General features: G+C 42.2%; 1 protein-coding gene across 3 annotated transcripts in view; it reads right to left on the bottom strand.

Moving 5' to 3' along the window:
* Positions 1-14,642, bottom strand: part of WDR3 (WD repeat domain 3) — a 41,999-nt gene that overhangs the window by 18,705 nt on the left and 8,652 nt on the right. For 2 of the 3 annotated variants that reach the window (XM_084611080.1, XM_084611081.1), the window contains exons 5-11: positions 10,264-10,342; positions 9,180-9,275; positions 8,257-8,370; positions 5,905-6,006; positions 5,674-5,771; positions 4,241-4,345; positions 3,361-3,591 (exon numbers count right to left, since the gene is read on the bottom strand). In XM_084611080.1, coding sequence (XP_084467206.1) covers positions 3,361-3,591; positions 4,241-4,345; positions 5,674-5,771; positions 5,905-6,006; positions 8,257-8,370; positions 9,180-9,275; positions 10,264-10,342 — 825 coding nt within the window. The remainder of the gene's footprint in view (positions 1-3,360; positions 3,592-4,240; positions 4,346-5,673; positions 5,772-5,904; positions 6,007-8,256; positions 8,371-9,179; positions 9,276-10,263; positions 10,343-14,642) is intronic. The other variant, XM_084611082.1, reaches the window with a different exon arrangement.

The following is a 14,642-nucleotide window of genomic DNA, read 5'->3' as shown; positions in this document are numbered from 1 at the left end:
ATCGCCTACAGGTGAGCACAAAGAAGGGCAACCTTAAGAGGTTGGATGTTGGGTGGGGAGACATGAAAAATTACAAAAGAGTCATAGGAGCAACAAGAGGGAAATCAGTGGGGGAATCTGTTCAACATCTTAGATGTCCTTACACAAATGCAAGGAGTATGGGGAATAAACAGGAAGAACTGGAAGTATTAATACATAAGCTAAATGATTACTTAATTGCATCACAGAGACTTGGTGGGATAAATCTTATCACTGCAATATTGGTATAGAAGGGTACAGCTTGTTCAGGAAGGACAGATGGGGGGGGGGGGAAGGGAAGACTATGTTAATTATACATCAAGAATAAATACACTTGTTCTGAGGTCCAGAAGGAGGTGAGAGGCAAAGTCTCTGGGTAAAGATAAAGGGGGGAAAAAAATAAGGGTGACTTAAAGGGCTCTACTTTAGACCACTAAATATGGAAGAAGTGGATGAGGCATTTCTAGAACAGAAATATCCAAAACACAAGATCTGGTAGTAATGGGGGACTTTAACTACCCAGATATTTGTTGGAGAAGTAATATGATAAAACACAAAATTTCCAAACAGTAGGTGGAATGTATAGGGGACAACTTTTTGTTTCAGAAAATGGAAGTAGTAACCAGCAGGGCAGCCATTTTAGACTTGATAATGACCAACAGGGAGGAATTGATTGCAAATCTGAAGATGGAAGCCAATTTCAGTGACAGTGATCGTGAAATAATAGATTATATTATTCCAAGGCAAGGAATCAGTGAGAGCAGCAGAACAAGGACAAAGCAGACTTGAACAGCCTCAGAGACCTGGTAGGTAAGATGCCATGGGAAGAAAATCTAAGTGATAACAGAGTTTGGGAGAGCTAGCAGTTTCTCAAGGAAACAATATTAAAGGCACAACTGCAAACTCTCCCAATGCAAAGGATAAATAGGAAGAATAGTAGGAGGCCAATATGGCTCCATCAGTGATCTGAAAATCAAAAAGGAATCCTACAAAATGTGGAAATATGGATGAATTGCTAAGGAGTAGTACAAAAAGAATGGCACAAGCATGTAGGGACAAAATCAGAAAGTCTAAGGAACGAAATGAGTTACACCTAGTAAGGGACATAAAAGGCAATTAGAAGAGGTTCCTTAAATACATTAGGAACAAGAGAAAGATGAAAGAAAGTTTAGGTCTCCTACTTAGCAGGGCAGGGGAACTAATAACTGATGGCATTAAAAAGACTGAGGTGTTTAACACCTATTTTGCTTCACACTTCACTAAAAAGATTAATGGTGACCAGAATCTCAACACAATAAATATTAACAAGGGGAAAGAAACGTAAACCAAAATAGCCAAAGAATACTTTAAAAATATTTATAACATAAGAACAGCCATATGGGTTAGACCAATGGTCCATCTAGCCCAGTATGCTGTTTTAGATAAATAAAATGTATTCAAGTCAACAGTGCCTGATGAAATTCATTGTAGGGTACTTAAGGAACAAGCTGAAGCAATCTCAGAACTGTTAGCAGTTATCTCTGAGAACTCATGAGGTCCCAGAGTACTGGAGAAGGGCCAATATAGTACTTATATTTAAAAGGGAATCCAGGGAATTATAGACCAGTCAGCATAAGTTTGACAGAAACTTGGAAAGATACTGGAACGAATTATTAAACAATCACATTTGTAAGCACTTACAGAATAATAGGGTTATAAAGAATAGCCATGGATTTATCAAGAATAAATCATTCCAAACCACCCTAATTTCCTTCCCTGACAGGGTTACTGGCCTAGTGGATGGGGGGAAGCTATAGACATGACACAACTGGATTTTAGTAATGCCTTTGATACAATCCCACATGACATTCTCACAAGCATACTAGATGAAATTAGTATAAGGTGGGTCCAAAACTGATCGGGCCAGGGAAGCTAATGATCCAACCAACGGACTAAATTCGGTGATGGATACTGGTCATGTGCCACATGAAGAATGTTGTGCATACGCTAAGAAAAAAATTGAGAGACCATACTCAGAGTAGTTATCAATGGTTGGCTATCAGACAGAGAGTAACTAGTGGAGTCCCACGGGGTCAGTCCTATTCAGTATTTTCCTTAATGACTTGGATAATGGAATGGAGTGAACACCTATAAAATCTGCAGATGACATCAAACTAGGAGGGGTTGCAAGCACTCTGGAGGACAGGATTAGAATTCAAAACAACCTTAACAAATTAGAGAATTGGTCTGAAATCAACAAGATGAAATTTAACAACGTACAAAGTACTACACTTAGGAAGGAAAAATCAAAATGGGGAATAACTAGCTAGGTGGTGTTGAAAAGGATCGGAGGATTATAGTGATTCACAAATTAAATACGAGCCAACAATGTGAGGCAGATGCAAAAAAGGCAAATGTCATTCTGGGCTGTATTAACAGGAGTGTCGTACGTAAGACATGGGAGCTAACTGTCCCCTCTACTCGACACTGGTGAGGCCTCAGCTGGAGTCCTCTGTCTAGCTCTGGGCATCACACTTAAGGAAAGATGTGGATAAATTGGAAAAAGAGTCCAGAGGAGAGCAATGAAAGCGATAAAAGCTTTCGACCTGACCTATGAGGAAAGGTTAGAAAAAGCAGCCTGTTTGTCTTGAGAAAAGACAACTGAAGGGGGACCTGATAACAGTCTTCAGATATGTCAAGCACTGTTATCGATTAAGATGGTGACCAATTGCTCTCCATGTCCACTGAAGGTAGGACAAGCAGTAATGGGCTTAATCTGCAGCAAGGGAGATTTTGGTTAAATATTAACCCAAAAAACCCCTTTCTAACAATAAAGGTCAGCAGGTTCTGGAACAAGCTTGCAAGGGAGATTGTAGAATCCTCATCACTGGAGGTTTTCAGGAACAGGCCGGACAAACACTTGTCAGGGATGGTCTAGGTTTACTTGGTCCTGACTCTACACAAAGGGCTGGACTTGATGACCTCTTGAGGTGACTTCTAGCACTACATTTCTCTGATTCCATGACTGTAGATGTCCTCAGTATCCAAAGAGCTGACCTTTTATATACCCCATTAAACTCTTAGCCTCATGATATCTAGTGGTAATGAGTTCCCCGGGTTAAAAATGCATTTTTAATTTCTTGCCTTTCAGTTTCACGAAAGTAGTATCCCCTTGTCCTTGTATAATGAGAAAGAGTAAGCAGAGTGCCCCATCTACCTTCTCTATTCCATTTATCACTTTGTATTCCTTGGGATCATTCCCCACTACCATTTCCCATTCTCCCCTCTTGCCTGAACAGCCACAACCTCTTGGAGAAGGACACTTGGCAGACAAAGAGGAATTTACAGAATCAGAACACACACCTGTTCCAGATCTTAACAGATTCAGCAGCAGCCGAGAGGATGGCAATGTTGTCGGAGCTAAAAGCCAGTGTCCTGACATCACTGCGGTGACCTCCAATGGTTATCTTGGATGCACGGACAACTTGGGGGACCTGTGCTGATGGGGTCAGGATGTATGACTCAATGGTGTTGTTCTGGAGCAGTAAGGTGGCCTTCAGCTCTCCTTTCGGAGACAGAATCAAGTCAAATGACCTGTTTAAATGGACACAGAGAAGTCAGGGTCATAACTAGGAGAAACAAGATGAAACAAACTAAAGGAAAACACCAAGAACAACTTCTTGATAGGAGAGGCAGTCGGCAATGGAATAGTCTAACAAAGGCAGCAGCAGAAGCCCCATAGAACCGATCATTTAAAACTAGGAGGCAAGCCCCTAGAACAGGGGTTCTCAAACTGGGGGTCGGGACCCCTCAGGAGGTTGCGAGTTTATTACATGGGGGGTTGCAAGCTGTCAGCCTCCACCCCAAACCCTGCTTTGCCTCCAGGATTTAATGGTGTCAAATGTATTTTAAAAAGTGTTTTTAATTTATAAGGGGGCAGTCGCACTCAGAGGCTTGCTATGTGAAAGAGGTCACCAATACAAAAGTTTGGGAATCACAGTCCTAGAGAATCCCTTGCAGGGAACAATCTCAATGGAAGGGGTGTGTGAAGACATTAGAGAGATATGGGGGTGGAGATGGACTAGCTGGGACCCTGCAGGCCTCTCCCCAGCTCTATGGAGTCTGAGCTTCTCATCTTTGCAGAAGAGCCACCTTTGTAAAATACAAACTCTCCCTGAGTCATGGCCCCTGCACTGGGTGCCTGAGCTGCAGCAATGACCCCAGGACAGGGCTTTGCACTCACTTGATTTTAGCAGAAGCTTTGATGCTAGTGACTCGTTGAATCTCTTCTTGAAGACTCATCTCAACGCTTCCTTCAGGCTCCTCTTCCTCCTCCTCAGACTTCTGTCTAGAAAGGTCAGACAACCACTTGGAATCAAGTTACCAGTCACTGCCAGTCCAGTCACAGACTAACATGGGGCAGAAATGTACAGACACATTCCACCCCCACCCCCCGCCCAAAAAAACAAACAAACTAACTGCAACCCCTCTACAAATGAAACTAGCTGGACCCTTATCCAGTGCTGACACAGACGTGCTGTTCTAGTGGAGGTGCAATGCTCTTCAGTGCAGACTTTGATGGGCAACAACGCTGCTGGCAGTCCTGAAGAAACCTCAGGACTCTTGCTGCAAAGTTAGAGAATAATGATCCTAAACCGTCTTATTAAGATGGCTATCAAACCACACCCTGCTATTCAGTGAGGAGAATCCACCTACTCCAGTAAGGTGAAATTGTTTATTGGAGAACAACAAAAAGCCACAGGTTTAGGACAGGAAGTGTAAGAGAATACTCTAACAAACTGAAACCACAAGGGCAATTCAGGGAGGTAGAAAGTAGATATCACCGCTGAAATTTGTTCAAGACATCAACTTAATTGCATCCCTCCCCACCCGTGTACTTAGGGCTTGTCCACACATGGAGTTATTCCAGAATGGCTTCTGTGCTTTAAATTCACACCCTACCTTAATCCAAATTAACATTCAAGTGTAGACAAGTCAACAGGCTGAAAGCTCTCAGCAGCAGGGATCATTGTTTTGTTCCGTGTCTGTACATAGCTCAGAAAAATGGGGTCCTAACTCCTAATTCTGGCCCTTAGGCACTACCAAAATATAAATAGATGTATCCTTGGTGTGCCTCAGATTTCCCAAGAAGTGAACTAACATTCACCTATCTCCCACAGCTATTGCGAGAAACCTGTTAGACACTGGGGGATGTATGAATGATGGACACTGGAGAAGCATAATATAGACTTATAATAAAAGGCTGTCCGCTAAAAGACAGTTTGCCCCAATCTGAACCTGGCACATACCACCCCGAGGCTCATGATCTGTAGATGTCAAAGTGACTCTGGTTACTCAGCCTAGCACCACCAGCTTTCACTTCTCCTGAGTCATAGATGGTGATGTACACGTGGGGCTTTACCAGGAGAATTCTGTCTATTCCCTCATCCCATTCACTTCTTGCAAGAGAATCAGATGGAAGGTGATTTTCTCGCAATTACTGGGAACAAAAAACAACCTGGCTCACACCAGCACCAACAAGCCAGGAAGACAAACATGTTAACAGCAGACTAACTGCAAACGGTTCATGATTCATTCATTCCACCCTCTCACTGGATGGGCCTTTTGTCAAGTCTCAGCATGTGGACATCATCAAGTTAGAAAAACAGAGCTTACTTGGTTTTTTTCTTTGCTTTTCTCATTTTCTTTTCCATTTTCTTGCAAATTTCATCCTCAGTAAGGACACAAAACACTTCCAGAACAGAGTCTGTTCCCTGGAGACAGATTCACAGAGTTAGTACTAGCAGCAAGTCGCCTAAGAAGCTGCTGCAGTGGAGAGTCCCTGAGACACACAACAGAGCCTCCTCTGTAGTCCACTAGCCAAAGGCCCCAAAGCATATTACTTACATGGCAGGCTAGGATCCTGCCTGTCCGGTCAGTGGCCAGAGTAACTACTCGGTCTCTTCCTTCCCGCATGATGGAGCCAGCTTTGTTGCACCTCAGGAGGCGCTACAAGGATACAGAAAGGGAAAACAATTGTAGTCTGGAAGGTCAAGCAAGTCTTTAGATACAACAATGAAAGGGCATAGTCTACAACATCTGACTAGCATCCAAAAGAGACAAGGAATCTGCACCAGCAAAGAGGGTGGGAACTAACAGCAAACAAACATTTGTGTGAGGCACAAATTTAACTTATGTTTCTTGCACTATAGCTGAGAACCAACTTTCTTTCGTGGACTGAAACATGCATCTCACTAACTGGAAGGGCATTTATCTGAACTTTTATAAAATTAAGGCACCAGCTTTTAGTTCCTGTTGCAGGAGAGAGATGAGGAAGGTTGGGGAGAGAGATCATTTAATTACCTGCTTAAAAATAGAGGCAGAGAAACTTCCTGGAGGAAGGACATAAGGAACAGTTGTTAAGGCTGCGTGTCTAGCTGTAACTGAATGAGTGAAACTGAAATCTTCAAAGGATTCTGGAAGTGCCAGCAGGTGAGTGAGTGATCCAGAGAGGAGGAATTTAGTGAAAGGCTTTCAGGTGCAATTGACTTAAGTGGAAGTGGCTTCCCACAATAGGAGCTGATTCTAAACACGGCAGCACCACTCTCTGAGACCCTTATGACAAGGGATCCTCGAAATCCATTTCTCCCGGAAAAATGTGGAATTTGTGTTTTTACAGAGAATCTTTAGTTTTTACATTTTGTGAAAAAATAAAAACATGTATGCATTAACTATTAATCAATGTTACTGAAAGTACCAGTGACACTTATTCAATGCCTGCAACTTCCCCCTCTTGTAGTTGATTTTTTGAACGTGCTTTAAATTTACAGTGGAACCGCATATAGCCGATCTAATTGGGACTGGGACCAGATAATCAAAAATTGGGATAACCAGGAGGATTGGCAAAGAGCTTTCTATCCCTTATTTTAAGGTGGGGCTCGGACTACAGGAGCCCTGCCACAGGCTGCCCCTGATGGTTCAGTTAATATGGAGAGCCAGATAACAGAGGCTTGGCTAAACACGATTCTACTGTATATCAACAAAACACTGTGTTCAGCTGATACCTATATATATATCATGGCTAGGGAAACTAAAGTTCAGCATTCCATTTTAATTGTGGGGAAACGGAGATTTTTATGACAGGTTTCAGAGTAGCAGCCGTGTTAGTCTGTATCCGCAAAAAGAAAAGGAGTAAAACCAGTCGGAGAAAACTTCAATGTCTTTGGTCACTCGATTACAGGCCTAAAAGTGGCAATTCTTCAACAAAAAAACTTCAAAAACAGACTCCAATGAGAGACTGCTGAATTGGAATTAATTTGCAAACTGGATACAATTAATTTAGGCTTGAATAAAGACTGGGAGTGGATAGGTCATTACACAAAGTAAAACTATTTCCCCACGTTTATTCCCCCCTACCCCCCAATGTTCCTCAGACGTTCTTGTCAACTGCCGGAAATGGCCCACCTTGATTATCACTACAAAAGGTCCCGTCGTCATCCGTCCCCCCCGCTGGCAAGAGCTCACCTTACCTTATCACTCTCTTTACAGTGTGTATGGTAACACCCATTGCTTCATGTTCTCTGTGTATATAAATCTCCCCACTGTATTTTCCCCTGAATGCATCGGATGAAGTGAGCTGTAGCTCACGAAAGCTTATGCTCAAATAAATTTGTTAGTCTCTCAGGTGCCACAAGTACTCTTTTTTCTTTTTCTTTTTTTTTTGAGATTTTTATGGGTTTTTTTTAAATCACAGAAAACCAGGATACCTGGTTATGACATAGGGTACTGTTAATAAGTCCTAGGTGAATCAGTTTCAGCACTGAAGGGAGGCAAGTGGAAAGTGACCATTTTACTGAGGTCCCTTTCCTACAAGGAAAGAGCTCTGCTAGCAATGCCAACCCTTTCTAGAGACCCACCAATATGCTTACACTGGGGATTTCTTTGGCACAGGTTACCAGTCAATACAAGCACAGGTTCCTGCTGCTATTTTGTGGGTATTTGGGGAAGTGTGAGAAATTGTTCCTCAGGAACGTAGAACACACTGGTGTGATTCCTTGATTATGGGTCATGGTGTCTTCTCTAGAAGCACTAGAGATCATCCCCAGGGCACAAAGCCAACAGAGTGAGGCAAGTGTCAGCTAGGTAACCAGGTCTGTCCTCGAACCCCTATTTCGTTATTTAAGCTGTGTATCTACCCTCACTAACAGCACAAAACCCTGTGAACCTGCACCACTTCACCAGGGTGGGGAAAAGGGTTACCTCCTCCGGTGTCTCATCCAGGTCTGAGGTCTCATCCACTTCCGAGGTCTGTTCTGCTTTAGCTGGAGACCCTTTGCTTTTCTTGGATTCTGGCTCATTAGGGTCTGTTGCCTGCTTGTAGCAGACAAAGCAAAGAGAGATCCTTAGCACACCCTGGCTTCTCCCCCACCTACATCTCAATTCCTTCCAGCCATTTAACACTGTCACAGCTTTCATTCGGAACTGCTCAGAAGAACAGCCAGGATGAAAGATACTCTATGAAATGAAGCCCTAACAGTGTAGACAGTAATTGAATGGAATCAGTCCATTTCAGAAGAGCTTCTACAATGCAGCCTGAAACAGGGCTCCCAAACGTTGCCCAAGGTCCCCATCAGCAACTGGCTGGGACACCGAGGGCTGCATGTACCTGGCATGAAATGAAGCCACCTGCAGACCATCAGTTCCAGCACACGTTGCACCACCCCAACCCAAGTGGCCTTCTCCTGAGACCAAAGTGAAGCAGTGGATGTCAAAACCTGTCCTCTCCACAAGCCACATCCACGCGGTAAAGAGGAGGGTGACCACCAGTCATTTCATGCTTAATTGGCTAACCCCAATTTAAAGATAAGGAGTGGTCTGCAGTCACCATGCATATCCCCAGATAAGAATTTCCTCCAGCTTCTCACTCTGCCTGATCCCGCAGCAAGAAGTGCCCCATTCTTGGGACAAGCTCCCACACATGCACAAAGGCAGTCTGCACAGAACTACAACAGAGCTGGGAGCCAGTAGAAACATACAGTTAAAGCCATCAATCAACATTTGCTCCACATTGAGAGTGTCCTGGATGGATATTGACCATGTCCCAGAAAGACACTCAGTCCTGCCATGTTCCAGTTCAATCCAGTCCCGAGCAAAGCACCCGAGATGATGCTTTCAGTTCTTACCTCCTGGATGTAGGTGATGTTCCACACCCTGAGCTCACTGTCTGCAGCGCCAGTGATGAGACGCTTCTCTTGTGACACAAAGGTTAGTCCCCACACCTGCCAAAGAGAAGACACCGAGAAGCGTCTTTATGTCTAGTTATATGGCCTCCCATCACCACAGTATCAGCACGCCCCACCAACATTAGTGAATTTAGCCATACAACATCCCTCCAGGATAGAGATTTAGTGTTATCCCTTTGAAGGGGACTGGGGGATTTTGTCTGTCTTGTTTTTTGGTTTGATTGGGGTTTTGTTTATTTGTGGAGAGTGTTGGGGGGTGGGGGGCGCGACAGGGGGAAAATATGGTCTCTCTCTCTATATACCTATTTAAAAAATAAAATAAAAACCCAGACTTTTCCTTTTTGCAGTTAACCTTTTAGCAGAAAGACAGTACAACAAACAAAAGGAGGACTCGTGGCACCTTAGAGACTAACAAATTTATTTGAGCATAAGCTTTTGTGAGCTACAGCTCACTTCATCGCTTATGCTCAAATAAATTTGTTAGTCTCTAAGGTGCCACAAGTCCTCCTTTTCTTTTTGCCGATACAACTAACATGGCTGCTACTCTGAAATCTGTCAGTATAACAAGCAATAGCCTACAGTGTTCCTGCCCTAAGATGCCAATATACAAAGGGCAAAGTTAACACTGCTATTAGGACTTTGGCCAAGGAATTCATCACATCAGTGGATTTCAGTCTCCTCATTAATGTTGTATGTGACAGGATTCTTGCACTGAATTTCTTTGATTTTTTTAAATTTAAATGGAAAAATGAGAACAGAACTCAAGCCCCTGCTACATAGAATACTGCACAAGGATATCTGGTTTGGAAACATCACTCCCAGCAAGAGCGATACAAGCCTCCTAAACAGATGAGGCTTCTCACCTGTCCCTTCTTCACAAATATTTCACAGGGTCTGTGATTACAACCTAAAAAAAATCCAATCCTGAGCAGTGTGGATGTAACAATAGAAGCTGCCTTGCAGCCAGTGTGCTGGGATACTTGTACTGAACTAACTCCTTCTCTCCATCTTTAATTTTATTTACCTCAGTACGGTGTCCAACCAGTGTTTTGAAGCAGTGCTGCGTATCCAAGTCCCACCACTTCACCAAGGTGTCTTTACCACTGAAAAAAACAAATGACATCACCCAGACATGAGGCAAGGTCACCAGAGTTCAGCCAAAACTGTGAGCTTTGAAGAGAGTAAGAAACACAAAAGGTAAAGCACACTGCAAGGTGTCAGAGGTCGGACTTATTTAGGCTAGGATCTCAGCAGGTCTCACAAGCTAAGCAGAGTCAGGATAAGAGATCCAGCAAAACACAGGCAATACAGAAATATGGGCTGGTGATCCATCAGGAGGCACCTCCTAGAGTCAGCACGGAAACCCCAGCCTAGTGTAATGGAGAAACCATTCTGCTTTCTTTAAGGGCAAGGGTGTCAAGCCTGGTGCGCTAGCCAAATTCCAACACTGGGTCTCCCTAAATTCCCCCTGTATTTTCAGTTGATACAAAATTCTTCATTGCCTGTCCTAATGAACTGTACAATGATCTGTGCCAAATTAAATGCACCAGACAGAGCTGCATTTTAGCTTATCAGAGGTTTTAGGACTTTTCCATTTGCAAGGTGCTCAAAGAATCAAATACAGCTATCCCCTTCACATTCCGCAGATAGTTAAATCTTCTTGAGGAGTCATGTTTCCAGCTTTACTTGAAGGAAACAGGGTGCAATAACAGGTTGTAATTTTAGGATTGTCAAGTGATTAAAAAAAATTAATCATGCAATTAATCGTGCTGCTAAACAATAATAGAATACCATTTATTTAAATATTTTTGGACATTTTCTACATTTTAAAATATATTGATTTCAATTACAACACAGAATACAAAGTGTACAGTGCTCGCTTTATTTCTGATTACAAATATTTGTGCTGTAAAAATCAAAAGAAATAGTATTTTTCAATTTACCTAAGTACTGTAGTGAAATCTCTATCATGAAAGTTCAACCTACAAATGTAGAATTATGTACAAAAAAACCCTGCATTCAAAAATAAAACAAATGTAAAACTTTAGAGCCTACAAGTCCGATCAGTCCTACTTCTTGTTCAGCCAATTGCTCACACAAACAAGTTTGTTTACATTTGTAGAAGATAATGCTGCCTGCTTCTTGTTTATGTCACCTCAAAGTGAGAACAGGCAAATGCATGGCACTGTTGTAGCTAGCGTCACAAGATATTTTCATGCCAGATGCGCTAGAGATTCATATCTCCCTCCATGCTTCAAGCACCGTTCCAGGGGAATACGCATCCATGCTGATGACGGGCTCTGCTTGATAACCATCCAAGCAATGTAGACCGACGCATGTTCATTTTCATCGGCATGAGTTAGATGCCACGAGCAGAAGGTTGATTTTATTTTTTGCTGGTTTGGGTTCTGTAGTTTCTGCATCAGTGTGTTGCTCTTTTTTAAGATTTCTGAAAGCATGCTCCACACCTGATCCCCGATTCTGGAAGGCACTTCAGATTCTTAAATCTTGGGTTGAGTGCTGTAGCTATCTTTAGAAATTTCACACTGGTATCTTTGCATTTTGTCAAAATTGCAATGAAAGTGTTCTTAAAATGAACATGTCTTGGGTCATCATCTGAGACTGCTATAACATGAAATATATGGCAGAATGTGGGTAAAACAGAGCAGGAGACATACAATTCTCCCCCAAGGAGTTCAGTCACAAATTTAATTAACACATTTTTTAAACAAACACCATCAGCATGGAAGCATGTCCTCTGGAACAATGGCCAAAGCATGAAGAGGCATATGAATCTTTAACACATCTGGCACATAAATATCTTGTGATGCCAGCTACAACAGTGCCATGCGAATGCCTATTCTCACTTTCAGATGACACTGTAATTAAGAAGTGGGCAGCAATATCTCCCGTAAATGTAAACGAACGTATTTCTGTTAGTGATTGGCTGAACAAGAAGTAGGATGAGTGGACTTGCAGGCTCTAAAGTTTTACATTGTTTTATTTTTGAGTGCAGTTATGTAACAAAAAACCCTACATTTGTAAGTTACATTTCCATGATAAAGATATTGCACTACAGTACTTGTATGAGGTGAATTGAAAAATACAATTTCTTTTATCTTTTTAGAGTGCAAATATTTGTAATAAAAAATATAAAATGAGCACTGTACACTTTGTATTCTGTGTTGTAATTGAAACAGATATTTGAAAATATAGAAAAACATCCAAAATATTTACTAAATTTCAGTTGATATTCTATTGTTTAACAGTAAAAAGAAAAGGAGTACTTGTGGCACCTTAGAGACTAACCAATTTATTTGAGCATAAGCTTTCGTGAGGTACAGCTCACTTCATCGGATGCATACTGTGGAAACTGCAGAAGACATTATATACACAGAGACCATGAAACAATACCTCCTCCCACCCCACTCTCCTGCTGGTAATAGCTTATCTAAAGTGCTCACTGTCCTTACAACGTGTATGATAATCAAGTTGGGCCATTTCCAGCACAAATCCAGGTTCTCTCACCCTCCACCCCCCCATCCACAAACTCACACTCCTGCTGGTAATAGCCCATCCAAAGTGACTGCTCTCTTTACAATGTGTATGATGGCCCACCTTGATTATCATACACATTGTAAAGAGAGTGGTCACTTTGGATGGGCTATTACCAGCAGGAGAGTGAGTTTGGGGGGGGGGGGAGGGGGGCAGAGGGTGAGAAAACCTGGATTTGTGCTGGAAATGGCCCAACTTGATTATCATACACCTTGTAAGGAGATTGATCACTTTAGATAAGCTATTACCAGCAGGAGAGTGGGGTGGGAGGAGGTATTGTTTCATGGTCTCTGTGTATATAATGTCTTCTGCAGTTTCCACAGTATGCATCCGATGAAGTGAGCTGTAGCTCACGAAAGCTTATGCTCAAATAAATTAGTTAGTCTCTAAGGTGCCACAAGTACTCCTTTTCTTTTTGCGAATACAGACTAACACGGCTGTTATTCTGAAACCCATTGTTTAACAGTGCAATTAATCACAATTAATTTTTTTGAGTTAATCATGTGAGTTAACGGCAATTAATCGACAGCCCTGGTTGTAATAAAGTAAAAAATTATTAGCAATTACTTTGTCTAATTCCAGGCCCAATTCTATTTCCACTAATATCAACGGGAGTTTTTTTGTCAAAACACCATCACATTAAAGGTTCTCCTTGGCATGGCTACCTCAGGGCACCTCTACACTGTGATTGTAGCATGGATAGATATACCTGTGGGTAACAGCTGTAATGATGATTTGGTAGCTTGGGCACCAGGAAGAGGTAGCAACACACATACAAGCCTGACAAGAAGCCTGGGTATACAGTCAGGTCGCTACATCTACACTGCTGTTACCCATATTTGCTAGATTAAATGTACCTTCACTTGCAATGTAGACATACCTTAAGCTCCACTGCACACTGAGCCAGCACTAGTGTGTGGGGGGGAGCTGATGCATAAGCAAAGACATTGGGACCTTGCTTCTCCCTGCCCCCACATTTCTCCTCCCTCCCCCCCCCGCACTCCACAGAGCTCCTCCAATACCAGGAAACACCAATATAGGGAACCGAGAGGACCAGGGAAATGGCCATATGTGAGGAGATGTGCATGGGCTGGATGGAGAAGAAGAGTGCTGTTAGACCAGCATTGTGCAAAGAGAGGATGTACGGAGCCCCGTCCCTTGTGTCTGCACTTTACCACCTCCTGCCTCAGTATGTAGTAGGGCCAAGGGTGTAGCATTATCGGGAGCCTTTCAAGCACAGATGCCCAAATGCAATCACAGAATCTTTCAGAGCAACAACAGTTCTGGCCAAATAATCTACCAATGAGAACTTCTGACATGTGTCCAATCGCCCATCATACCAGTGACTCACTACAACCAACAGAATTGTAGCATGAAAATTAGGAAGGGTAGCAATTGATATGGTTACTGCCAACATCATGATGGCCCCAGTTAAAAGTAATCTGAGCTGTTGACCTGGCTCTGTCTGTAGAGTAGAACAACAGTTAAAGACAAGAACTATTAATAACTATCTTAATTACAACCTAATGTCCCTAACAAGTTTTAACAATATGAAAAGTTTTAAGTTACCATTCCATTTTTAAGATAATTCAGGATGAAAAAGGTCTGACTCCAAGCACTAAATTTCTTAAAGGACTTGTTTTTAAATTAGTTTTAACACAAACTATTACATGAGTTAAGTTTACTTGTAAATGGTCAAAAAAATGCCGTACTCAGTAAACGCTGAATGATTGGGTAAGAATATACTGTAGTTTTCATAACAAAGAGGTCAAATCTCTGATGGAAAAATAAAAATCAGCTTTAAATAAGGAGTCACAGCTATGTTTAAGGCTGATATTCCTTTTTGTT

The sequence above is a fragment of the Lepidochelys olivacea genome (assembly GCF_965140295.1).
Source record: "Lepidochelys olivacea isolate rLepOli2 genome assembly, chromosome: 1".
Lineage (NCBI taxonomy): Eukaryota > Metazoa > Chordata > Testudines > Cheloniidae > Lepidochelys > Lepidochelys olivacea.
Note: the sequence above shows the minus strand (reverse complement) of the source record. Positions and strands in the feature narration are given on the sequence as shown.